Here is a 26,996-nt window from a genome sequence, read left to right as displayed (position 1 = left end):
TATGTTGAAGCAATTTTTTTTAAAGTTATGTTAAGTCTTAAAGAGGGTGGTTCACTTTTTGATGGTCAACCATTTGGAAGTCTTAGAACTATATTTCCTTTTGTTTATACTTTTAACATAGGGTTTATATGTACATTAAATATACTTGTGAATTAGTATTTAATGGCTATTTTTACAAATATCAACTTTATGCTGATAGAGCAAATGGCATCAGTGTTACCTTTAAGAACGACTAACAACATCCAGAAGATTTAAATTCTCAAACCTGTGCCTCTGTTTTAGGATATAAGTATTATCACAAAGTATACTTAATAAAGGCTAGAAAAATGCTTTTAAATTATGGAATCTGAGGTCATTTTCAGAGTGGGCCATCAGAAAGAACTTAGCTTTGTACTGTCAAAAAAAAGGCTAAGATGGTCGAGTCATTTTCATTGTGTAGTGTACTTGCACGTTTATTTTTAGGACAAACACATTTGAACTTTATGAATTTTTTTTTTTTATTTTTTTGCATGTGAAATCTTATGAATGGCTTTCATTTTATACACTAGAATCTGCCTCATTTACTCTTAACATATGTTTAAGTATACTGGTATTAAAACATTCAAGAAAAGGATATTGATCTAAAATGCTACCTGAGATGCATAAACATGTCATCAAGTAGAGAAAATATTTTTATTTTTGCCCAATATTTTTTAGACAGTTTGATTATTCTTAAAAATTGAAAACATAAGCTAATGAGATGACTAAATGGTAGATTATTTTGTGTGTGCATGCTAAGAAAAATGCTGTTGCTTTAGTTTTGAGCTCTTCAATGAGTCTAATTGTGGTAAGGAACAATATAAAATCAGTTTAAAGATCTTTAAAGGTAGAATTTTAAATAGGCATGAAATATAGTGAGAACTTTTAGTAAACATGCTACTTACTCTAAAATCAAACATTTTATTTTCCTAAAGAATATAGGTTGCCAAAAAATATTTTATCTCTAAATATAGGTTAGCTGTAATTATTTCATGAATTTTTTTTTTTTTCAATGTAACTTTTTTTGGTGCAGATTCATGGTTCCTAAGTTCTGTATTCAAGTTTTTGGAAATGTTTATTTAAAAACTGTTCTATACAAGTGTTCAAAACATTGTATCTAAAGAGAGTAGCCTGGACTTAAAATATTTGAAATCAGCTTATGCGTGCCTTTTAATTTTTTTTTTAAGTTTCTTACTGCCACATATGGTGTGAAGTGACAGTAAGTTGCTTAATGACATCCTGCAGTATCTGCTTGCTGTTGGAGTCTCCAATGAGATGTTGAAATTGTTCCTGTGCTTGGTAACTACTTTCCTCTGCCAGGCTATGGGAAAAAGGATGTAATTGTGAATAATATACACCATCCAGTCTTTAATGTGCTGCAACAATGTAGTAATTTGTTTTTTTCATTTGTTCCCACTGCCTTTGTGTACATAAAAAACTTAAAAATTTCCCCCAGTCTATTAGAAGTTAAGATGTTCCCTAATTTATTAAATATGCCTTTATTCACAATTTGTTTTTTTAGGTTATTCTTAATGCATTATAGAATTAACTATGACTTTGTTTATTTTTATTACAGTATGTAGTTATTGACATATTGTGGTTTGCAGAATTATCAATTGTATAAACTAAACCTTTAAATTAGCTTGGTGTGAGGACTCTTTAATGCTTTAAATTGGGGAAGGGGTTTGTAGTATGAGATTTTACCTACTTCAGTTTCCCTTATGAAGATGCAGCAAATCAGACTATTTCTACCCTAAGTAATCTCTGTATTCATTTACTGTGCTAGTATGTGTCCATAGCTTTTTTTTTTTTTGTATCACCACCTGTCCTGGATTTAGCAGTATCTTAAGAATTTTCAGTGGTTTGTATTTTTTCAACTTTCTAAGTGTATAGTAAGCATAGAATCCTGGCTTGTTGAACTCTATGTATCATTTCTAATGCCTCATTTTATGAGGAGCCTGTCACTTCACTGACATTTCTCCAAAGCTGTTTCTATCCATTAGAGCGTGTGTTTTCAGTTGTCTCGATTTTCTGCATCTTTACACGCAAAACCATTCATCTGTTTTGTATTAATGGCCATGAGAAATACTGAAGACAGGCTATCCTAATTTTTTAGGCTCTCCTCCCCCTCCAGGAGAGCCTTGTGAACAAGTACTAGTGTTACTAATCAGAGGACCTCAAGGGACTGCTGAAGGTAAAAGCCTCAACCTGGAAGTCTAGAATGAGTGTGGAAGCCCAAGCAATAGGCCCTACTTTTTTGATCTGTTGAATTGCCATTTAACAGTGGTCTTGATTCTTTCACTATCTTTGTTGTCTGTAACGTTTTTTGTTTACTCTTGCGTTGTTTTTGGCTTTTAACATTCAGTTGTCCGTGATGATGGAAAATGTGCAGTAATCTAGAAGATTTGCATTTGCTGATAAACTACACTGTTCACTTTGTAGATATGCTTAAGATGAGTGGATTGTATTACCTAATCTATCCATCCATCCATCCATCCATCCATCCAGTATTGGTTCTAGAGTAACTGATTTAGTGCTGGCAAACAGTGGAAGTGGGGGATACAGAAGACCTAATTAAGGGATTTGCGTGTGTGAGAGAAATAACTAGCTTCTTACTCCATTAAGTATTTCTTTGGAACTTTCTTCTGATATTACAAAGTAATACAAATCAGAGTGGTTGCTTTTACATCTATGTAAGTGTTCCACAAGTTAAGTGCTTTTATACCTAAGTCATTATTGGGTTTAGAAATTAAAACTTAATTGGAAGTCATACTTGAAGATTTATCTTTTTCTGAGCCTCCAGTGGTTGATCAGAGGATGTTGGGACAGTTCTATTTTTATATTTTTATTTTTTGCTCTATCTCTAAAGAGCCAGTACATTAGAGAATAGTAACTCCAGTGATCCAGCTGTTTCTCTCATTGTTTTTGTATCAATGCTATAAAAGTGTATTTGTTTTGTTTTTTTTGGCCCCCCCCCCCGCAGTGGTCTCTTGCTCTGTCGCCAGGCTGGAGTGCAATGGTGCAATCTTGGCTCTGTGCAACCTCCCATCTCCCAGGTTCAAGCGATTCTCCTGCCTCAGCCTCCCGAGTAGCTGGGATTACAGGCACCCACCAGCACGCCTGGCTAATTTTTATATTTTTAGTAGAAACGGGGTTTCACTATGTTGACCAGGATGGTCTCAATCTCCTGACCTCGTGATCCGCTCACCTCAACCTCCCAAAGTGTTGGGATTACAGGCGTGAGCCACCGCGCCCGGCCAAAGGCGTATGTTTTTAATAGTGTATGTTTTCTGATTGCTGCAACTGTTGATTACCAAACCTAGGCTTATTAGGGTTAGAATAAAATGGGTTTGTTTACCATTTGGATGATTCTCATTTTCTAGGTTTTCACTTTGGATTAAAGAAGTGACAAGTAGAATAAGGAGTTAACAAAATAATACATTATTGCAGCTGGTTTTAAGTGCTGTTGAAGCTGTTAAGTAGTATAAAGAGGAGGCAAGCAATGACTTTATGGACCCAAAAGAGGAGATCCGTTACGATTGTTGTCAGAAGTTTTCCTTATGTTTATTAAGAGTAGTATTTAACTTTTAAATTTTCATGTATGTCTGTATCAAATCAGTCTGAAAAAACATCCCGTTTAGAGAGGTTAAATATTAGAATTAATCATGCAATCAAGAGAGCGCACAGCTAGGTAGCCATTATCTGCTCCTTTGTGTCCACCACACCTCTTAATCCAGCTTGGAATGATGAGTGGAGTTTGGTCCTCCACACTTGGTTTGCAAATAAAGAGATGAAGTTTCATGCCAGGTGTGCATGCTTGTTAGCGCCATTCGTATTTCCATGTGTGCTGTTTTTACATTAATAATGCTGTCAACGAAATGAGAGGTTGAGCTTCAGATTAAAATGGATACTAGTGGAAAATACGGTATCTTTCTTCCATAAGGAATATGTGACAGTCTATAAGGTATGAGTTTTCTCTAAACTTCCCAGAGAGAAGAATGATTCTCTTTTGACCAAGAGCCTAATGTAGTATTTTTCCTGCCAAATAGACTCTAATATAAAATGTTTCAGTGTTTTAACAATCTGAATTTCAGAAGCAGATGGGAGAAGGGTGTTTAGCAAAGTTGATTTTAAGAAAGGGTTTTATTTTCTCCTGTCAGATCTTTCCCTCAAGGATAAATGGGGGAAAATGTGATTTGCTAGAGAGTGCTGAAAGCATCAGTGACTTGTATGAAATAAACAGCATACAATGCCAGGAAACAAAGGGTATGATTTTGCGAGAGGCTTACAAGCTACATAGAGAATGTATGGCTTGGACAACACTTAGTCAACACATACCAAATTTATTTTTCTGTAATGTTATTTAGATAAGCTTTTGTTTTTGTAGAAGTTCTGTTACATATATCTTTTGAAATATGTCCTAGAAATGATGGAATACTGTATAAGGAATATATAAGAAACAACCATAAGTTCTAAAGACCAAAACATGCCTAGGAATTCAAAGGGGTAGGAACACAATTACTTGCATTTTTTTGGTTGGAGGTGGGGGATTGCACTTTTTTTAAGCTGCGATTTTCTATTTGTCATCTCATTTTACATTTATTCAGCTTTGTGTTAACTTTTATAACTATGGTATCCTTTGAAATTCCCAAATCCTTATTTATTTGACTTATCAAAACTTTTTTTTTTGAGACTGAGTCTCACTCTGCCGCCCAGGCTGGAGTGCAGTGGCGTGAACTCGGCTTCACTGCAAGCTGCGCCTCCTGGGTTCACGCCATTCTCCTGTCTCAGCCTCCCGAGTAGCTGGGACTACAGGCGCCCGACACACGCCCGGATAATTTTTTATATTTTTAGTAGAGACGGGGTTTCACCGTGTTAGCGAGGATGGTCTCAATCTCCTTACCTCGTGACCCGCCCACCTCGGCCTCCCAAAGTGATGGGATTACAGGCGTGAGCCACTGCGCCCGGCCTTCAAAACTTAACTCTAGAACACAGTGAAGTAACTTTGTCTGCTGAAATAAAATCTCATTTGATGAGGGTTTAAATACATCTGCTAGAAGTATAGATTTCTCGAAATACACTGATCATGATTCAAAGTGTGGTAAAGAAAAAAATTAACCGAGTTTTCCCAATAATTGTAAAATGAAGTCCAAATACCAAGAGATACGACACTGATGTGATTGGTTCTTGGTTTGGCATGCTTTGGAAATTCTACTTTGCATTGTGCATGCCAGTATGACCTACTTTTTTCCTGGCATGTTATACAATAGTAGATATAAATGGCTTTGAGGTGATGCTTTTAATTACCAAAATTACCATTAAATAGTAGAATGTTGACATCTTCGAAGTGAGTTGCTACTGCTGATGCTTTTCACATTGTCTACATTGAATCTCTGTTGACTGAAACTAAGCTGTATATTATCACACTATACTATAGATTTTTTGTGTGTGTGTAGGATTCCTTTTCAGTCAAATATGCACTTCGTTTTGAAAAGGAAGCGATTTTAAAGTGTATATTTACATTTGTCCCAAGGTAAAACGCTTTGGATGTGAGACTATCTGATTTACTGAAAATGTTATTTTTGGAAGCTGGCTTATTTTCAGACAATGCAAATTTCCTGTATTTCCTCTAGTTTACTTGGAGAGGAGGATGTAGTGAGAGCTAAGAGGTCACAATTTAAATTTCACAATATAAGTTTGTCAAAAGGTACTGACTGAGTACCCAGTGTTCTTTTAAAAGGTCATTAAGCTAACTTTATATTCAATTTCAGTGAGTTCCTTAAATGATATTTTAGCATACTAAAAACTAGCCCTTTCTCACCCTTGTCAAGGTAGGAGTCATAGTGCCTGCTGCTTCCTGGGTTGTTGGTGCTTCCTGGGAATCCGCTGTTCAAATCGTCATACCGTGGTGGAGCCTTTTTAAAATAAATTATATATATATATGTGTGTGTGTGTGTGTGTGTATATATATGTGTATATACGTATATATGTGTGTGTATATATGTACGTACATATGTGTATATACGTATAAATATGTGTATATGTGTATATATACGTATATATGTGTGTGTATATATATATTTAGTTTGAAGGCTTATTTAAAATGAAAATAAATTATGAAACTTTTCTGCTCTCAAAGATCTGTTTTGAAGAGTAAATGTATTCAGTACTTTGTATGCCTTAATGTGTTTTCTATCTTAAACTAGTCTTCACAAGCTTTTACCACTCCAACTGAGATGTATACGTTAACTTAATGTTTCAAAAACGGATACTTAAAAGCAACGTACCATAAAAATCTTCAGAAATTGTTACAAAGAAGAGTGAAAGAAAACAAGGTGTTTTACCATGTGCATTTGCTGTTTTAAATTTAGCGTAGTGGATACTTTGTTTTAAAAATACATAATTTGTAGAATTACTGCCCAGTTTGTGTTTGAAACATAAATCTGGGGTGGACGGCATTAAATTGAAAAAAAAGTGGGCATACAGTATATTTTAATTTTTCATACTGAATCGTACATTTGCACTGTGCCTTATTTCTACCGTGTTCTTCCTACTGTTGGACATATAAAAAGATTTTCCTTGGAACTGTGACTTGATTAGATGCTGCAGTATGCTGGATCCGGGTCGGTGGACCGCAGAGCGCTCGAGATGCGGAGAAGCAAAGCTGGCCGCTAGTGGGCGCTGTGGCTCCGTGGAAGTCACGGACGAGCGTCAGCACCGGCGCTCGACCGGGAAAGCAGCGAGGAGTTCCTGCCAGCTCTGCTCTGGGGTCTTGCAGACGCCGAGTGAGAAGCACATGCCTTGACTTTTCCATCTCACACCCTCTAAATCTCTGGTCACTTTGGGAAGCGCGCGTGTCTCCTAGAGGCTAGTGAGACGGTCCCCGCGTCGTGCTTGTGCCGGCGACACGCGGGGAAAGCTCCAGGGGCGCCACCTTCCCGGGGGGCCAGGAGGGAAGGGAGACGCCCGCGGAGAAGGCGGGAGGCGACGACGCTCAGGCCCTGATTAGAGCTGCAAATTCCGGCGCCGCGTCGCGGGAATCGTCTTGCAATTCCCGGCCCCACTGACTGAAGCTGAGCCGTAGGCGATTGGTACCAAAATCAAGTGAGAAGCCCTCGCAGAGCGGCGTCGGAAGAAGCGCGCAGAAGCCGGGAGCTCTAAGGATGCGCGCGGAGTGCAAGTCTTGCACGCGGGGCAGCGCCGCAGCTGCGGAGAAGGGACGCCGAGCGGAGCCTGTTGCCTTCCGCACTGCGCGAGGGAAAGCCGCGCCCTCTGATTCCGCCGAGGGGGAAGGCGCCCCCGGGCGCGGAGACAGGTGACCCGCTACTCGGCCGTCGCTGTTTCCACGTCTGCACCGCGCCCAGAAGGCCTCTCGCCGCCCCGGGGGCGCCCTGTGCACGCGCTGAGCGCTTCTCCTGCCCGGCGTCTGCTCCGCTCCCGCCGCCCGCGGGAGCCAGGGGCGGGGCTCACCTGTCAGCCCGAGCCCCGCCTCGCGGCACCCAATGTCGGGCGGGGATGGCGGACGGACGGACCGGCCGTCCAACCAGCGCGCGCCCGAGGAGCCGCGGGCCAATGGGCTTCGCGCGGCGGGGCGGGGCCCCGCGTTTATAGCGCTCTGACAGCGCGCCGGCCGCGCTGACTCTCCTCGGCGGGGACCGCGGCGCCGGCCGGAGCGAGGAGCTGCGCACGCAGCGGGTCCCGGCGCCCTCCCCGCACACAAAGGCCCGCGCGCGTCCGGAGCCCGCGGCGGGTACCGAGCTCCCTCTTTCCTGCCCTGGGGGCCGGGAGCCGCGCGGACTGAGAAGGCTCCTGCGCGCCCGGAGGCGCCCTACTCCGCTCCGTGCTCCGGGACATGGAACCGCGCCGACGCGGCGCCCGCGCGCTCGGGCCGCTGCCCGCTGCACTGGATCTATAGTCACAGGCGGCCCCGCTCGGGGCGCAGCGCCCGCCGCCCGCGCCGGTCGTCTCCGCTCCGGGTCTTTGTGTCCCAGCCCGCACCCGCCCCGCGCCCACCCGCCAGCCGCGGCCGGCCCGGCACCCTGGAGCCGCACGGGAGTCGGCCGTCCGAGCTGCGTCCGGCGCGGCGCCCCGGAACCCCGAGTCCGCCGCGCCGCCGCGCCCCGCGCGTGCGCTCCCGCCCCACGCCCTGAGGGCTCCGGAGGGCGAGCGCACCTGGCCCGGCGACCGCTGGAGCTGCGCAGCGCGCCTCGGAGCTGCCTGCGGGCGCACGCCGTCTTCCCCGCCAGTCTGCCCCGGAGGATTGGGGGTCCCAGTCTGCGTCCCGTCAGTCCCTTCTTGGCCCGGAGTGCGCGGAGCTGGGAGTGGCTTCGCCATGGCTGTGAGGAGGGACTCCGTGTGGAAGTACTGCTGGGGAGTTTTGATGGTTTTATGCAGAACTGCGATTTCCAAATCGATAGTTTTAGAGCCTATCTATTGGAATTCCTCGAACTCCAAGTAAGTGGCGTCCGCGATCCCCCTATGTCCCCGCCCCGGGGTCCGCCGCGCCGTCCGGGCGGGAGGAGGGGTCAGTCCGCGGGGCCTCGGAGCCTGTTTCTGGAACCTCGGTTCCCCGTCCCCCACCCCCAACCCCCGCCCCATTTCACTAGGTGGAGACTCCTCGCTCGGCTTTCCAACCCGAGCGCCGCTGGAACGGACGGTCTCCCCGCCTTTCCTCCCCCGAACGCTCCCAGGCGCTAAAAGCTACTGTCGGCTCGGGTGTCACGTCCGGGAAGGTGTCCGATGGCGATACCTGACCCTCTCCTGTTTTCGAGGACGAAGGACATGGCCACAATCTAGGCTGGCCGGCACGCGGGGACTGGTGGGCTCTGGAGAGAGGCGGAGATGCTGCATTCGCGGGGAGCGCGGGCGGCGTGGTCCGGGGCCCGCGGGCGGGCGACCGGGGTGGCAGGACGCTGGCAGCGAAGCGCGTTCTGGAGAGGGGAGCCTGGAGTCGCTACGCTGCCCGCAGAGCCCTGGAGCCGGGGCGCCTTGGCACCGCGCCGCCAGCCCGAGGGTGCGCGGGGAGCTCGCCTGTTTCGCAGGAGAACTCGGGCGTCGAGCCCTTTCCTCCGCGCCGGGGAGACGGGCCTTAGGCTTCTCCCTGAGGGCCCGCCGCACCTCGGCCTCCCGCTTCGTTCATAAGCCGGTAGCCCCGGAGTATGCGGTCTCGATGGCCGACCTGATTGTAATGCACTTCCTATAAAAGCTTAGGGCCCTGCCCAGTCGACACTGCTCTTGAAGCCTTCTCCCTCGGGACCTTGGTAGGAATGGGATCCTTAGGATCAGATTTGCTCTTACCGGACGCTGCAGCCGGGAGCGAGCCAGGCCTTGTGGGGAGTAACTTTCAGTTTGGGCCACCAGAGTGCATTCAGAATTTAGAAAATCCCATCCATCCCTAAATCTCTGTGGTCATAACTCGTAGTCATCTGGGTATTCAGTACTGTATATCCCCTTATTTCGAATCACAGCCAAAACATATTTTACAGAATCTTGGAATTGTAGTCTCGGGAAACTTGGAGAAGAAGTATGCAGACATTAGCTGGTTTCTGGAGAAAACGTTTGAGATCAGAAGCAAAATCAATGGCCTAATTGAAGTTGAGCAAGTTGGGCCTGGTTTTAGGAGAAAAGAAATGGGGGATTGATTTAGAAATCACGTCTTAATTAAAGGAGTGTGTCCATTCTCTTAAAAGTGTCAAATTTCAAATTCACTAACATGTTAACCAAGAATCCCTTCATGAAAAGGGCAAAAACGTCGGTTACAAATCGGTTTAAACAAATGTTTGTATGATGCTAGAAGGCACTTTCAACACCGCTCATACGGAGAAGTTACTTAGCTCAGCCTCCTTCTATGTAGTCTGCTCTTGCATGGATTATATTTTTAATGTAAATTATTGTATTTGCTGATGAAGTACTGGCGGCGGCATCTTTGCATCGATGCCGGCTCGGGAGGCGCCAGGTGGTGCCGGAAGGAGCCGGTCTAGGACCTCGCGCAGCAGCGGGTCCCGGAGTCCGGGAGAGGCGGGCGGGCGGGCGAGGCGGTCGGGGGGAGCCCGCGGCGCCGCTGCCCGCCCGGTGCCTCCAGAGGTCACTCTTCCATGCGGAATCGCGCAGCGCCAGGCCTCGCCCCTCCCCCAGGCCGCCTGCTCCAGCCGCTCTGCACTTTCACTGACCGGTTCTCTTTGAGGCTGTTTTTTTTTTTCTTATGAGTATTTAATATTTCTGTTTAAATCTAGTTGAAAGAAATTCCGTTAGCCTCTTCAGCGTTTAGTTCAGTGTGTGTGTGTATCTTTATCTTTGCGCTATATTAACTATTAGTTTGTGTGTATCCGGTAGGAGAATTAGAAATACCTAGTTCGGAGAAAAAGAAAAGTAGAACAATAGTTATTTCAACCTAAGGTTTAGACATTAATAACTTCTTTTTGTAATGTGTCGAGATGGGGGGTCCTGGGGGGAGGTGACAGGTATTTACCACCCCACCCCCCCCCATTCTGATGATGAAGATGAGTCTGTCTTTCCAGCTATGTCCAGACCTGCGAGGGCCCTGCGTTTCTGGAAGCCTGCCGTTTGCGCGGTTGAGGTTGCTGCTGCTGTCTTGTCCTCCCCAGCAGCATTTCTTTTAAAATTCTCCTGATAACGGCTTGCCTGGATGACTGGATAATGTGTGCCTGGAAAAGGTCTCCCTTGCAGCTGAATGCTAGCATCAGAGATCAGAAAGATTTCTTCCTGTAGGAGCCATAGGAAAGAGCCCGAAGTTTTTGAGAATGCATACAACCCCCTGATGCCAGGGGGGTCGCTTTCCTTGGGGAAGTTTTATATTTATTTCCAGAGGAAAGTTTCAATCGGTAAATATGATGTGGCAGGAAGGTAATCAAATGCATTGAAGTTTCACATCAGTTCCTATGAACTGTGGAACAATTCATTTGTAATGAAGCCGCCATCAGTAATTAGATTTGTTTCATTCAGAGGTCAGCTTTTTTAGCAGGTGGTCGACACAGGGAGCATGCAGCAGCTGTTTGGATACAAGGTCCAGAAAACCCTTTGTAAATTCAGCGTCTCCGTAACTACTTTAATCACATCGTCGGCTCTCCCGTCCCTGACTGTATGTAATAATGGAAAGATATCCTGCGTGCTGAAACAGTAGCTGCCCTGTTAGGTTATTCACATTGCTTTGATATGTTCTGGTACAGTTGGGTCCGTTGTAGCCATTTTGGTTGTTTAAAGTTTGTTTTTTTTTTTAAATTCAGCAGAGAACAGTAATGCCTAGCTTCCGTTTTTAACTTAACACTTCAGTAGAACATTTTTTTCCAAGAGGGAGATTTTGGCCTAAGTAAAGTAGTGGGCTCTTTTAAAAAAAAAATTAATTTTACTTTAATGTGAGCAAATCTGTATTGGTATGGTGTTCTGCAATGCATTACACTGACTTTGTTGAAAATTTCGAGTACTAATGCCTTATGTCTGGGGTTACCATTCCCTATGCATCACATACTAGTTAGTTAACATAGCATTTTGCTTTTCCCATGTAATTTTTTCCCTATATAATACTGGATTCCTGATACTAATTGACTTGATACAAAAGAATGGCTGGATGATATCCAGATAACGTATAATACATGGGCTTCACCACAATCAGGCTCTGAATAAATACAGACCTGTCAGAGATTGATAAAATAAACTACAATGGATAGTGCTGTTTAAACAGTCCATTCAATAACATATATAAGCCAGCCTGCCTTCCATTGTGTCTGAAATTCTTATTTTTGTAGGTAAACAAATGCACATTCAGCACTGATTGAATAGCCCCTTGAACTATGCTCCACAGTTTGCGTTTGGGTTAATCTTGTCGGTTTTAATATAGAGAGAAAAAAGCTCAAAGCACCAGGGGTGGAATTGTTAGTGCTTTCACATCCACATTCCTCACATTTTGTCAGGATGATAAACTGTAGGTAATGGACTGTCGTTGTTCTGCAGGACAACTGAGCCAGGCAGAGCACAAAGACCAAGCTAAAGCGATACCTCACAACATGCTTGGTAGCCGTGTTTTCAGATGAGAATTTATTTGAGAATCATGTGTCTAGGGACTGCACATCTTAACAGTTACCGCTTCAAGCCCCAGAAACAGGAGCTGGAGGTTAAGATGATTTGCTAAGCGCTTGGTTCTAAATCTTTTACAAAGCATAAGCTGTTGACACTGGTTCTACCGACGCAAAGAAATGCAAATGACTCCAACATTTCCAAAGGCTTCTGACTTAAGCTAAAGTATGTGGACAGGTGAATTAGCCATGGGCCTGGAGACCAGCTAAAAACTATGTGTTTGAATGGTTTCTCAGACAGAGTCAGCTGAAGAACAATTGGTGGATTTATATTAAAACCTCTTGTCTGTAAACTTACTGAGGTGTATCCTTCGGTTGGTGGATCAGTGAGATAATTGCCTTCAGATGGACATTGCAACTGGAGCAACTAAATCCTTGCTGTCTTTCCTTCCTCTGAAATCTTCCAGGTAGCTCCCGAGAGCTTCAGTATGACACCAAACTTCGGGCGACGTTTTAGAGTGCGTTCACCTAATGGGAAACTATTCGAGATCCCAGCGTGACTGCAGTAATGCGTCATAGGAATGGGAGTGGCAGGGGAAAAGGAAATACAGATTGTAGACCCTAATACAAAAATTTTTAGGAAAGATATTTCTTTAACATTTTATGAAAACTTCATTCTTAAAATACTTAATTGCAAATTAGACAAATAGAAGTGCTCTTCTAAGGAAGGTGATTAAACTGGTCCTCCTATCAGCCTAATCTCTGCCTGCCTTTGCTGCTGACATAAAGAACCTGTTTTTCAGGTCACTTAATATACATCTACATAGATTTGCTTATGAGCTCACCCTTTGTGTAGCGGAGTAGAGCCTTAAAGAGGAGTGCTCAACTGTTTAAAATATTTTGATTAAAATATGCAGAACCCATAGAACTATAAGCTTCTAGTCAGGAATTAGCTCTTTCAGGGAAGAGCTCCCCCCTTCTTTTTAAGGGGGGAATTAGAAGGAGGCTGGGGGAGGAATATAAGAACAGCAAAGAAGGAAGGATAGCAAATGGGACATGTTCCGAACAGCTTGGAAAAACTCCTGTGGCTTCATTGTCTCTATAAAGCCAAAGAATACAAAGACATAAGCAATTCAACCCTTCTCCCATGATGGAAGATGTAAACCGTTGACATGCCTCCCCTGTTTAACTTGTTTAATTCTCATTTTAAATTCAGCACGATACTAGCCGTGTGAACTCTGAAGATTTCTTTAGTAATCCATTTTGTAGTTCCGAATCAAAAACAAAGTGAAAGGGTCTGACACAATTTGCTTTTATTTTTAGGCAAATCAACCCTGGTCATAGTTAATAAGGGGATTACAACTCAGACTAGGTCTTTACAGATGTGATGTAAATCAAGGGCAGAGTATAAAGAAACTGATCCCTTTTGATTGAAGTATAGTAAAAAGGCATAGAGAAACTGGCAGCAGTAATCTGATTGTATGGCAATAAAACCACCATTTTCTGTCTTTCAGATAAAAATAATGTGGTAAATCCATGCAGTTCATAAGATGTAAAGGCAGATAAAGGGTGAAGCCATGGCAACATATAGATTAGCTTGATGTTAGAAATGACACGTCTCTGAAAAGGGCGCGGGACGAAGGCCCTTGCCTCCAGGCTGTTGGGCATTATGTGAGAACCACACAGACTTGGAAACTGGGATTAGGAAGTATGAAAGCTCTACTTGTGGTCTGGGATGGCTGAGGCGGTAAAGAAAAGCTGCTCAGTTCTTGCTCATTGGTGGTGGATAATATGGCAAAGGTAGATTTCATTGACTGCCTTTTTTATAGATTGAGATTGGGGCTGATTAAAACTTCAGATCACTGCAGTTGTTAGGGCCTGGGAGATTTTCCTTTTTAACTCCTGGCCTAACAGCGGCAGCCGTTCTGTAGGATTAACTGCACTTCGCGGTCGTTGCCTTAATCTATTTGGGCTTCAGGCAGGGACATGCTGGGAGGGAACAGAGACCAGAGGGGATAGGTAGGGCTGGGGTTATCTGAAAAGAAAACAGAGACCTTTTGATTTCAGCCATCTTTTCAGACCCAGCTCCCTCTCCCGCTGCATGGGAGAAGCAAAGGTAAACAGGACACATTGTCCCTCTCCCTCAGCCACAGAGCTCTTCTGTGAGTTTTGTCTTTCCCACCCTGGAGAAAAAGATAAAATACAATTTTTAAAAGGGGAGGGAGGAATTTAGTTTTAATTCAAATGAGTAGTAATCCAATATGCCAAAAGCAGTGGGCTCTACCTAGATGTAATTTTACTCGTAAATGTGAGTCTTAAACTTTGGGTTGAATGGGGTAGGCTGTTAGAGGTGGTGTAAATTACAGGATTATGAAAATGTTAGTGCTGCCCAACCCTAAAGTCAAAAACAGAAAAACCTCTGTGCTGTTGAGTCTTCCCGCCCTCTCTCCTGAACAACCTTGTAAGTAAGCTAGACTTTTGTTTTTGCCTTCCATACTTTCCATTTCAGCCATTAAACAAAATAAGCCATTGAAACCACGATTGGGTTCCATGCAGAGTGACATCCGCAGTCGGGTCAAGCCAGAAGGAAATACTTGCTCGATTGCCCCCTATTTGGCATTACAGGAAAGTCTCCACACTTTGGAAGAGTCTGAACTCTCAAGACATTGAAAATGCCAAAGGCTGCAAACACCCTGTGTCTTTCTTGATGGAGTGCATCTTGGCGTGTTTTTCAAAGGGGAATTCAGTGCTGTTTTTTTTTTTTTTTTTTAAACAGCAGCATAGGGCCCTTCTAGACTCTTGGATTCTGTGTCTGACAAAAATGGTCATTAAATGAGCAATATTGTAATTTAGACCCATTTCACTGATTTTGTTCCAAATTCTCAACTGACTTGAGCGTCTGTTTGGGGCTGTAGATACATTGCCCTTGTTGACTGTTTTTCTCGTTTCTATGGGAATTACTGTAGCCATTACTGTGTAGCTTTCATAGACTCAAAACATTTTTAAAGTGTGGCATATAGGCTGGCCATATCCAGTGCCTGTTACTTTACCTTCTTTTTCTAACTTAATGCAGCAGTCTGTATTAATAGATCCATTTCATTTGTCTAGCTTCATCAGAGAGGGGCTACCCCCTGATTTACAGGCTGCTCACATCCAAGCACCTTGCATTCTACACTTGACAATGATTGCTAATGGCCCATTCAACTAAAGTATTTGCTTGTTAACAGGGAACAGAGCATGATAAATGTCCAGCAAGCTTGCCGCCTCCTTCAGCTTTTCAAACGCAGACTGGTGCATATTTATGGCAGGCAAATGACAAAAGAAAAAGCTGAATTGCCCTGGCCTCCAGCTTTCTATCAGAAACAGGGTTAAAGTGATTAAAGCAATCATTCAAGAAAGCCCTGCCGTTTGTTTACTAACCTTCATCCAACATTTAGCTTTGCAGTCTACCTGTGAGAAGATATTTCAGAAGTATTAGAGATAAGGAAGGAGGAGCTAGCAAACCAGTGAAAAGAGTAGGTGACCAGTTATAAAATGCTTTCCATGCACATTGAATGCCAGGCGAACCTCTTTCTGTTATTCCAGCAGAGAATCAGCAGTGGCTCTAGATTATTAACATATTTTCCTTTCATGTATAAATTCAAATATGTAATTCTAGTCCAAAGCATTCTGTGGCTGGTAAGTACATACTTGCTGATTTCAAATAAGAAAACATAGCAAGGGAAAGCTCCATTAAACAAGTTGTTTCTGCCCTTAGTAATTCTCTAAACAAGATAGGAAGAAAAAGTGGACAGTAGTGGAGTATTAATAGTGTGCTCTTTTCATTCTCTAAAGCACGAGTAAGTAAGCGTTCAAACTACTCTGTGGTGGGCATACATTTAGAGCGCTGTGAATGAACCACTGCTGTTCTGCCATACTTAATTAATTATATTATTATTTTTATTATTTTATTGTTGTTTTATGTATTATAATTATTTATTTATATTATGAGTTTATTTTCTCAATTTAAATCCTGTTGCATCCAATTTTAATTACAGTATTTGTATCTGCCTTCCCATACTTGCTACCCACGTCCCCATTGCCACTGCGGCCTTATCCATGTTTTCCATGTACACCACTCTCGTATCACCCCAGAATAATTATGAGTGCTACCCAGACTTTTGAAACCAGTAGAGTCAACATGTTTGTCTTTGAGGAAAGCCAGTGATGCTTTAGCATTTTTGGCAGGGGTGGATGTGTGTTTAAGTGGGGTGGGTGCAGCTCCTTATTGTCTGCCTATTCTACTGTTGTTCCCAATCCACATTCCCTGCAGGGCACCCAACCTGTGTGCATAACAAAGAATTTCCGAACTTCAGAGCCAGAAGTGTTTCTCAATTGATCTCTTCCAGCCTAGGGTTATAGCTGATGAATTATAATCCTTGCTCTTTCCACACCTTTACCTGGGCTTACCATGGCCCTAAAACATTTGCCCAGAATCAGAATTGTCTCATGAGTGAGTGGGGCAAGGCAAATCCTGTTCCAGACCAGCTGAGAATGTACCTAGCTGCAGAAGAAGTTAGAAAGTGTCATCTTTTACTTATCTACCAGAACTGTATTCGAGGTACATTTTAGATTTTTAAAAAAAGCAAGTTCTCGTAGGCCTTGAATCCCCCCTTTCTATGGGAAAATGGATCATTATTACAATGGACTGTCCAGTAAAGGTCATGATTTCTCCTAGACATGTTCTCTCTCTTTATGACATAGATCAAGAGTGATCTCTTTAAGTCTTTTCTTCATAATCCCACAGCACTTTGTACTTAGATGTACTTAGAAAGAACCATATACACGGTACGTCATGATTGATATGCAAGCCTTCACCACTCTACCTGTCCTAAAAGTCAGGGACACACCTTCTTCATTTCATCAGTCCCTACTTCTGTCCAGCATTGGCATCCAGTAAGTATTAGTGGAATGGACAGACAACCCGAATTTGTGCTGATGGCAGTTTACCCTGTTTTAACTGTCATCCTTCTGCTACTAGACATGGATGAGACCTGAGACGATGGGACTGCTCAGAGGTCCCTGGCTCTTGAACTTTAGGGCACCAGAATCCCCTGCAGGGCTTGAGAAAACAGGGGTTTCTGGGCCCCACCCCCAGAGGTCTGGGGTGGGGCTTGAAGATGGACATGTTTAACAAGCTCCCAGGTGACGCTGGCAACTGCTGCCTCAGGGCCATGCTGAGAACCCTCGCCCTACACCAACCTTTCTGGGAAAACAACTCAACATTAAAGCTGTTTGGGGATCTCTGAAGAAATCTGTAGTCCTTGCCTTGTTGGGGGAGCATCAGGGATCTAACCATTGATGCTGGAGTATTTGTTGTTAATTCTGCAAGCAACTATTAAGTGTTAGGCCTGTTACTCGGCTCTAACAATACAAGGCAGAGTGACCTGTACCCTCGAGATTTAAAGTCTAAGTCCTGTAGAGAGAAGCCCAGGTGGGAGCAAGCACATTTAGAGTTAGGTGCTTGGTGCAAGGTGGGGACACAGAAGAAGGGAATGGCATTTGCCTCTGGAGGGGTCCGGAAACAGCCCAGGCAGGAGGAGCTTGAGTCTTGAAATACTGTGGGCGTCTTTAAGCAAAGTCACAGTAGACAGCTGAAATAAAGAAAATAGTAAGCAAGCCAAAGAAACAGTATTTCAGCCAAGGGCAGCGTGTGTTTATCACGTCCACCTGTGAACACGTCCCAGGATTCCCTGCATCCGGCCATTGCTCAAGACAGATCCCTCACAGGAACAGCTAAGCCACTGATTTCAGCTACCTGTTCACGTGAGAATTATCAGTACCTACTGCTTTTCAAAATGAGTATGATCGTGGATAGGTGAGGCAATTCAGTTTCGCAGAGACAGTAGGGCAAGTGCCATTGTAGTTTAGTTAAGGGCACATGCTTTAGAGTTTGGCTATGTGAGTCCAATCCCAGTTTAGCCATTTATTAGCTGGGTAGCTTTAGGGGCAGTAGCCTTAGTGTCTCTCAGTTGTCACATCTCTATAATAGGGACAATAACATAATAGTGCTGAATAAAAGAGTAACAAAATTTTGGTCAACATTTAATGTATTTAAAGAGCTAAGCTCCGTGATTGGCACAATGAACCAATCAATAAAACACTAGTTATTATTAATAAAAGTCAGTTGAATATGTACTGTGTGCCTGGCCGTGGTTCAATTTGCCTTTGCATACAAGGAAAAAATTAAAATACTCTGTTAATAAAGACTATAGCATAATACTTTCACCTTAAACTTCTTGATGTTAATTTATTTTGTTTACCTGCCAAACTTCTACTCATTCCTTATGACTTTCTGCTACATGAAACACCCTTTGTATTTCTTTTGTCCTATTAAATTAAGTTCTCTCTCCTCTGCTTTCCTACTTTTGGTGCTTTCTAATAACACTTTTAACCCTGGACTTTCTCATTCAGCTGTGCAACTGTGGACTGAGAGGAGGCTCTTTGAATTCATTTTGTATATTCTAGTAGAGAGTACTGTGAGCAGTTGGGTTGTTGAATGAATACATTAATTCAACCTGGAGGGATGGGCAGTATTGCATTTTTTACATTGATATTACATGATATTTAGAAAACTGCTTAACTGGTGGACGTTGTTTTATTAACAGCATTTTGTGTATAGCACTATGTGCCAGCTGCTATTCTAACTGCCTGACAAATACTCCTGAAACCTTCATGGTAACCATATGAGGGAAGCACTTTTAATATATCCATAATACCAACGGGGAGACTGTGGCCAAATTGGTTAATTAACTTAGCCAAAGTCATATTGAACTAATAAGTGGATTTAAACCCAGCTAGTCTGGGGCCAGGGTCCCTCTTTTAATCCTCTGCCTCCTGCTTATGCTGTTGCATGGAGTAGTCTTTATCATATAACTAAATTAAGCATGCATTTGCTTAAAGCAGTGCATACATGATGGATCAAAAAGTTTGTGGTATAATTTGTTTAATTCTGTCATTATCCATTTTGATTTATAGTCACTTTCTTATGATGGTCGTGTAGTTTTAAATGGAACCTTTGAATCTTTGATATAATAAGGTTATGTCAAATCTTGGGTATAATAAGGTTATACCCAATGGAAACAGAATAATGATCAGCCCATTTAAAGGATGACTGGAGAGTTATTACAATACATAATAGTCATGCATATATTGAGTAGTATTCCTTTGGTAACGTTTTCCTTTTAAAAATTGTAACATTTGATTGTTCCTTGTTGGGAGAAAAGGAGGTCAGATTTTTGAGGGGAGATCCATTTGGTGAGATGCTGAGTGTGTGTCAAGCTAAGGAGATAGTATGACATCTTTTTTAGAGTCTAGTCACAATTAAATGCCATTTTATTTTGGATTTTGGGATCCGTGCCAGCTTCCAGCTTGTCAGAGCTGAGAAGACTCAAATCAAGTCCAGGCTTATTTCTACAGCAAACTGGGATTCTGGCTTCTTGCCGGTGGATTCATTCAGTACAGCCCATCTGGCTTTTGATGTTCTGCAAGTTTGGAGCCATTTGTTGAAGGAAGCCAGGCGGTGAATATTGGTGGGCCTGGGGTTCTCTTGACTCCAAGTGGTGCCCCTTGGTTTGCATTTTCACCATGCTTAGCATCTGCTTACCTGGAGACCATGCAGCCGCCGGCCAGAGGTCTCCAACAACCAAATCTTCATGCCTTTTAGAACTCAGGGTCCCCAGCACATCCTCCTTCCTCCTCCTTGTCCAGTTACTTTCATGCAGTTCTCAGTAGCTGCTTGTTTGAATCACTTGTAGTATTTAACTTCTGGGGTGTTTTTGGGTTTTGGTCAAGGTAATTCCAGGCTGAATGTGGTGACTAAGCAGGAAATAAATGGGTCGTCCTCAGAGTTACAGTGGAGCGCTGTTTCTATTTTCCTAAGGTACACAGTTGTGGGGGTGATCCGTATGGAAGTCAGGAACCCAGTCTGATTTTGCTTCCTTTTGATGTTAGCAGTACAGACCTGGCTGTTTTGTAGTCTGCTTTGTTTTTCTTCCTTTTCTTCCCTAACTTCACGGGCTGTGGCAAAGCCCTGAGACGTGCAGGAAGATGTCTCCTGTCATACGCCCACAGCAGACCTAGCCCTGACCCTCCTCTGAAGCCCAGGAAGGAGGTATCTGTGAAGCAGCCTGCTTGTAAAGCAATTGCACTCAGCCTTGTAAACTGTGTTACTGGGCTGATTATGCTTGATTGGCAAGGTGAATCTCTTATAGCAAAAGAGAACTTGGAGAGTTTTATCTCATCTTATGCCTTATTAATTTGTTCATTCTTTAATTACACAGACACCTATTGAGCACCCTATTTATGCAAGGTACCTGGTCGGGGGTCAGAGGTAGGGTCCCATGGTAAACGAGACAGACTCAATCCTGGAGGAGCAGGAATGGCAGCCCCTCGCTGGGCTGTTGGCCCCACCAAAAGGGAAAGGTTTCATTTTAATAATACATGGGTGAATCATTTTTGTCAATAGGCAAAATTCTTTGTAGTTAAAAAAAAAAATATGATGGTAGGAAGGAAAGGGATGGGCAGAGGGTTAAAACAAAAGATATGCTCTCCCTAACTCTAGATTGTAGTGTTGTTATGCTTGTCACTATAGCTGAATTCCATTTCTTTGAGTTTTTTCAATGCCAAGGCATTCCCTGTATGATTTACGTGAGCCTTTCATCTCCGCGATTTTTCCCACTCAGGTAAATGAGCAAATGGATTTGAACACTCATATCTAAAACAAGAGAGAACCAGCTGGAAATGCCCTTTGAATTTCTTTCTCTATGAAAACCATTTTTCTTTCTGGTGCCTCACCTATAAATAACAGGAGTTCCACCTTCCTTTATAGACTCTTGCTAAAAGCATGGTTTGGAACAAGACCGTACAGGTGCACACAAATTACAGTTGGGAAAGAAGCCTGCAGTGCATCTTGTCTCTGAGGGTTATGAAATCCTCCTTTTAGTAATGGAGCTGGCGTGATCAAGCCAGCAGGATGAAATTTGGCATTTGTGAGATCACCCCCCTTCTCACTTGCCCACTGTACATAGCATCCCAGCCTTATTCTTCAAATCTCCACATTTTTTCTTATCTAGCTACAAAATTCATAGGCTGATTTTTTTTGGGGTGTGTGGTTTTTTTTGTTTTTTTTTTTTTTGGTAAATAAAGACCTGCATTTTTATTTTGATATAAGTGGTTGAGTTTTGTCTTTAATTGCATGACAGAGATTTAACTAGTCTCAACTTTTGAAAAGACAACAATGATATTTGGGGATCACACACTTAAAGTTAGACTTCTAGATGATTAATACCAAAGTAGATGATGTTTTAGCCTCAGCCATTTATAGGTATGCCCTTCTGTGAATTTTTTATGACAGTGAAAATCATGGCACAGATAAAAATTAAATAAATACTTCTGTTATTTTCCTGAAGAAAAAAAAAAGCTTAAACTATGAGAATACTGTCTTGGAGCATTTTAAAATAAAATTGACTTCAGCCAGCAGGATTTTGAGCATTACATCACAAATAAAAAACAAGATTAACATCAAAAGGAGTCAGTTTTCATTCAATTTTGCAGCACTGTGGGCTGTGAAATTTAATATTATTTTGACTCATATGCTAATTGTAGACTGACAGAGGAAAATGGATTGTGTTTAAATAAAAGGATGCACAGCATCACACGCAGCTGTATCAAATACAAGTTGAGGTCTTTGGGCCAGGAACTGGGGGCCCTCTAGCTCTGTTATTGCAGATTCAAGTTTGACAAATAAAACTTTCCTTTAGACTGTAGTTTAATTACTTTTTTTCAAAGGTATGCATGATGAAGAGGGACAAATACACCTCACCTTGAGGAGTTGCTAAACTGGTTTGTGTGCCTATCAGCTCACCATGTGTTTGAATTTCTGTGCTTCTCATCTTTCCTTTTCTTGAAAAGATTTTCCTTGTCATTGGTGTGAATTGTACCCCCCCACCCCCACCCATCTAGTCTTTGCTCTCAGATTTATAACACTTTAATGGTTCCAAATTGTATAGCCTGCGCTTAGACCCCTTTTCTTTTCCTTGAATAAATCAGGTTCATGTTGCAGATGATATTTGTTTTAGGAAAGTGTGAAAGAAGGGGCACCTGTGAAAACACGCAATTGTTCCAACACACATATACATTCAAATTAAAGCAGAAAATGTCAATTAAAGCCTCCAATTACTACCTTATTTCTTGGAGGTTTAAAGCCGCTGAGAAGATAGTGGTGCCCTCGCTGGAAGTTTTAAGGTAATTACGTTTTACTCTAAGCAGTGGTATCTGGTAACCTAATTCCGTATAAACCTGACACCCTATCGCTACACCCCAGTATTTCTCTGATTTCAGAATAAGTCTGCGTAGAAACTTGTTCTGATGTTAAAGTGCAAAAGGGGGCAGTAAAGTGCTATCCACAAAAAAGGAAAAACATTTTCCAAGTATTTCTTATTACTGCCTGTGTCTTTCGTAGGCCCTGCCTTTATTTATTCATTTTATAACAAAACTCTTATGTTTGGGGCATTCAGAGAATACCTTATTAAGCTGTTGCAGCAATCTAGCATTAAATGGAAGACATGCAAGACTGAAGATCCTGCCTGTTTATGAAGTGTGCCACCAAATTCACATGCTCATGATGCAGAGTCCTTCTTTGGGAGTGTTCGTATTCCCAAGTGCCCAGAGCACTTCGGAAAGGAGCCTTGGTCTTTGGTGTTAATGCTCTCCTAGCTCCGTATAGACGTGGCAGGCCCAAAGTACATGGTGGGGTGAAGGGTCAAGGGTTTGGGCTTATCCAGAGCAGCGTGCATCCTTTGTCAGGAGGTGACTGGAAACACCAGCCAATTACAGCAGAACTGCAGACTGCTCATCCGCATTCGGAATTGCAGATGAACCAGTTTGCACTCGACTTCTCTTCTTCACTGTAGGCTTTGACATTTAATTAAAAATTAAAGCCTTTTATGGAAAAAGTACATGTTTTCCAAAATGGGGTAAATTCGAAGTATACTTGATACAGAACACTGGTTTGGGAATAAACCTGTGATATTACATGACTTTTGGTTTGCAACTGCTAGGCTGAGCCTCTTTGTAAAGCTGGGATTTAGAATCTTTGAAATGTTTGTACAGTTCAATGATTAAGCATAAATTGTATATATTCCCTATTTTTTCACTTATTTGAGTAAACAAGTTTGTTACTACAGCTTCTGTGGACTCAGAGATTTATGTATTAAATAGGCCACAACTTCAACTAGGATAATTTTATTTATCTGCTTGCTAGGGAATTGCATCAAAAGTTTAAGTCTGTAGGCATTAAATATTTTAAATGCTTATTTTTAAAGTCAGTTATGAAAGATAGCACCAAGTTTTTCTGAAACTACATTAAAAAAATAATGTTTTAATATTATCACAAAAGCATTGACTATTTATTGCAAAGAAAACACAGAAAGCTAAAAATCATTCTGAGTCCACCATTCAGTAGCCCAAAGTGGTCTCAGGTAAAGGTGGTGTGTGTGACCATTTGTTTATGGTTGTCTCCGTGCAGTCAGCAAAATAAACAGAACAACATGCCATGTATTATTGATGTGTATATTTTCAACTGAAATTAGCCATCTGCTTACAATGATCATATACACTAATGATATAATTTTGAAATGAAAAGAAAAATAAAATAGTTCTTTGTGGAGAGTAATGCGAATTGACTTATGAATCTCGCCCTGCTTGGCAGTTTGCTCTAGAGGTAGAAGAGCTTTATGTGTGGGCCTCCTCCCACCCCCACACATTTATTCTGCTCACACGTGCACCAGCATCCATGTCAGGACTCACCTTGTCCTGTTACATGAGTAACATGGCCCTGATTCTCAAGTGCATGATAACTGCCATAATTACACATAAATATTAAATATTTAAATAGATCTTTACGTGTGTAATATTAGGTAGAAGTGGCTCTGGATCGAATCTGATGCTTTTTAAATAGAAGCTTTCCCACAACATTTCCAAGCACTGTCATCGTGTCTGTCTCGATTTGGGGTTTACCTGGCCTAGTTATCTGTCTGGGTGTAGAAACTGGTAGTTCCTGTTTGTATCTTTTTTGTTCTGATCTCTTTATTCTGTGTCAGCTAAATATTCTTGCAGTCAGTTACTAACATATTAACTCATCCTTGTTTGGAAACTTTGGCATATCCTTCCATGGTTTCCTTCCGTGGATCTGTCGCATCTCTCAGGAGAGCCACCAGGTATATTGTCACACATTTCGCGTGTATTTTCAGAGACTACACCAGCATCAAGTGGCCCCCCAGCGATTTGGGTTTTCTTCTCGGTTAATCTACACTCTTTGGCCAACCTTGAGAAAACTTGTAAGAAGGCATCAGATGTTTGTGGTAAGGTGCGTGTAGTATGGTCAGAGGAAGAAAGAAGCAGGGAAAATGGAGTGGCCGTGGGTGGGAGGGGAAGCAGGGAGTGCAATTTCGGGTTCACTACACAGCTCTCCATAAACTTCTCCACTGCTGGCTTCCCACGGATCCTCCTATTACACTGGGCAAAGTGCAGAAATAGATCAGGCGACCACTGCCTCCGTCCATTTCCCAGGCACCCTGTGAGACCCGATAATGCAATACAGGTCAGCAGAAAAGTCCAGACTTGACATCCCAACGTGCCATGGTCTGGTCTGTGAATGAAAGTCACATGAGGTGACCTCTGAACTCTAAGTGGCTGGTTTGTGTTTTCAGTGTATTAGGCCCGTGTTTTAAACAAGCATGTGCTCATAGTGTAGGTTAAAACTTTCTGTTGGTCTTCATTAATTATGCTGTGTTCTAGTCTATTAATATTAAAGAATATTGTGTTGCATAATGACTATTTTTTTATTTTTTGGAGATGGAGTCTTGCTCTGTCGCCCAGGCTGGAGTGCAGTAGTGCGATCTCGGCTCTCTGCAACCTCCGCCTCCCGGATTCAAGCAATTCTCTGTCTCAGCCTCCGAGTAACTAGGATTACAGGCGCCCGCCACCATGCCCAACTAAGTGTTGTATTTTTAATAGAGATGGGGTTTTACCATCTTGGCCAGGCTGGTCTTGAACTCCTGACCTCGTGATCCACCCGCCTCAGCCTCCCAAAGTGCTGGGATTATAGGCGTGAGCCACCACGCCTGGCAACATAAGGACTATTTTTTAAAGTTTTTACAATTATGACTGTGAAGTTGAAATGTCTAAATTATTAGAGATCCAGTTTAGATTACTAAATATTTATGTCTAATTGAGATGATTAGACTTAGCCAAAGTATCCATGTAGAAGTATTAGAGTCTAGATTGGTGAAAAACTTGAAAAAGCTTGGATTGAGTTCAATAGGTAATCCAAGAGTAAAAATAGATTCCAATATCAGTTCTTTTCACCATAGTCATGTTAAGTTTGGAAGCCCTACTTGAGTGTTTCCAGTTTTTTCCACATTATATTGTGTCTATATTTGATTCAAAGGCAGGGCCTCTATTGTCTTGCTTAGGACTGATTCACTGGGAAAAACCACTGGAGTTGCCTATTTCCACTCAGTATGCCTCACTCTTAGAGCAGCTTCCCATGGTTCCCAGGCAGGCCCTCCAGTGAGAATGCACCAAGCCACACGCCATGGCCTGGGAAGCAGTCCTGAACCTGGAGATTGTCTTGATGGAAAGGAAGAGGCAGCCTTCCCCTCCCAGGAAGATAGTAGAGAGCCTGCTCTGACTTCGCTCAGGGATGGAACTGGTCTGGCTCAGTTCTCTCTCCTGTGTGGGACATGAATCACTCTTGGTGGTCTTTGCTTTTTATTTGGGCTTAAAATCAGCAGACTTTATTAAATGACACCTCTCTCTAACCACTCTCTGTCTGGGCGAAGTTTAACAAGGACAGCCTCCCCGCATGTGGTATGGGTTGTAACTGTGGCGGTTTCCCTCTGCTGTTTTTGGTTACAAGATGAACATTATCTGAACACACAGAAAGAAATCTGTATTTGGCATCCATAATGGAAAGTCAGTTTAGTAATTTAAACTTAGCCAGTTATCATCATCATAATTCTTTTTAACACTTTCAATGTCAGCATAGGAGAAGTGTATTGTTGAATATTACAAAATATTTAGGGCATAGATAGATGTGCTGTGTAGTTTGATTTGTTAATGTGTCTAAGCAATCAAAGTAACAGAATTCAAATATAAACCCCATCACTTCCAAAATAGGAACTCTGTTTACTGACTTGATTATAACATATGGAACTCAGTTGTTTTCCATTAAAAAATGATACTATTAGGAAACTCACCCCATTTTCTTTTCATATATATTCTGCTATTTGCATAATTGTCTGGAGTCCATATGTAATATTAAATGTAAAACACAAATGCCATGTAGCTGGTCTGTTTCTTCCTCACCTTTTGGTTCCTGGCCTCCTGGGGAAGGGTTGCACATCTGAGCCGTGGTCTCAGATGACTGCCTCGGAAGAAGCCTCTTCCCTTCAGGCACCACTGATGTGTGCGTGGTCTGGAGCTAGACTTTCCCTGGCTCTCCATGTGACGCTCACATGTGCATGTCTTGATTTCCCTTAACTTCATGGCTTATCTATGAACAGCTTGATTTGGGGGAAAAAGAAATGTGTTTCCCAACGCCGGAGTTATAATTGAATGTGCTGCAGTCAAAACTGAAATGTGTGCAGAGAAAGGGGGCTTTTCCTGTCATGCTCTTTGGGCACCAGTGTGTCTTCACCTGTTTTGTGTGTTAGGTCCGTGCTTCATGCTGAAATGAAGAACATGGGATGTATGGGGCTTTGGACAGTGCTGAGCCAAAAGCAAGTGCTCAACAGCAGCTGTGTTTGTATTATTAGTAGTTCTGGAGGTGGCTGATTGCCTTGCATTTTAAGTAGAGAGGGATTGTAGAAGACTGCCAATACTTACAACTTTTTCCAGAGAGAAAGG

The 26,996-nt window shown here is 42.6% G+C and overlaps 1 protein-coding gene across 3 annotated transcripts in view; it reads left to right on the top strand.

Annotated features, from left to right (window-relative positions):
- The first annotated feature begins 7,637 nt into the window (after nt 1-7,637).
- Nucleotides 7,638-26,996, top strand: part of EFNB2 (ephrin B2) — a 42,562-nt gene continuing 23,203 nt past the window's right edge. Inside the window, exon 1 of one of the 3 annotated variants that reach the window (XM_031001411.3) lies at nt 7,638-8,472. In XM_031001411.3, the coding sequence (XP_030857271.3) occupies nt 8,351-8,472 (122 nt within the window). In that variant the 5' untranslated portion in view covers nt 7,638-8,350. The remainder of the gene's footprint in view (nt 8,473-26,996) is intronic. The other 2 variants (XM_055360369.2, XM_004054718.5) reach the window with 2 other exon arrangements.

The sequence above is a fragment of the Gorilla gorilla genome, chromosome 14, assembly GCF_029281585.2.
Source record: "Gorilla gorilla gorilla isolate KB3781 chromosome 14, NHGRI_mGorGor1-v2.1_pri, whole genome shotgun sequence".
NCBI lineage: Eukaryota > Metazoa > Chordata > Mammalia > Primates > Hominidae > Gorilla > Gorilla gorilla.
Note: the sequence above shows the minus strand (reverse complement) of the source record. Positions and strands in the feature narration are given on the sequence as shown.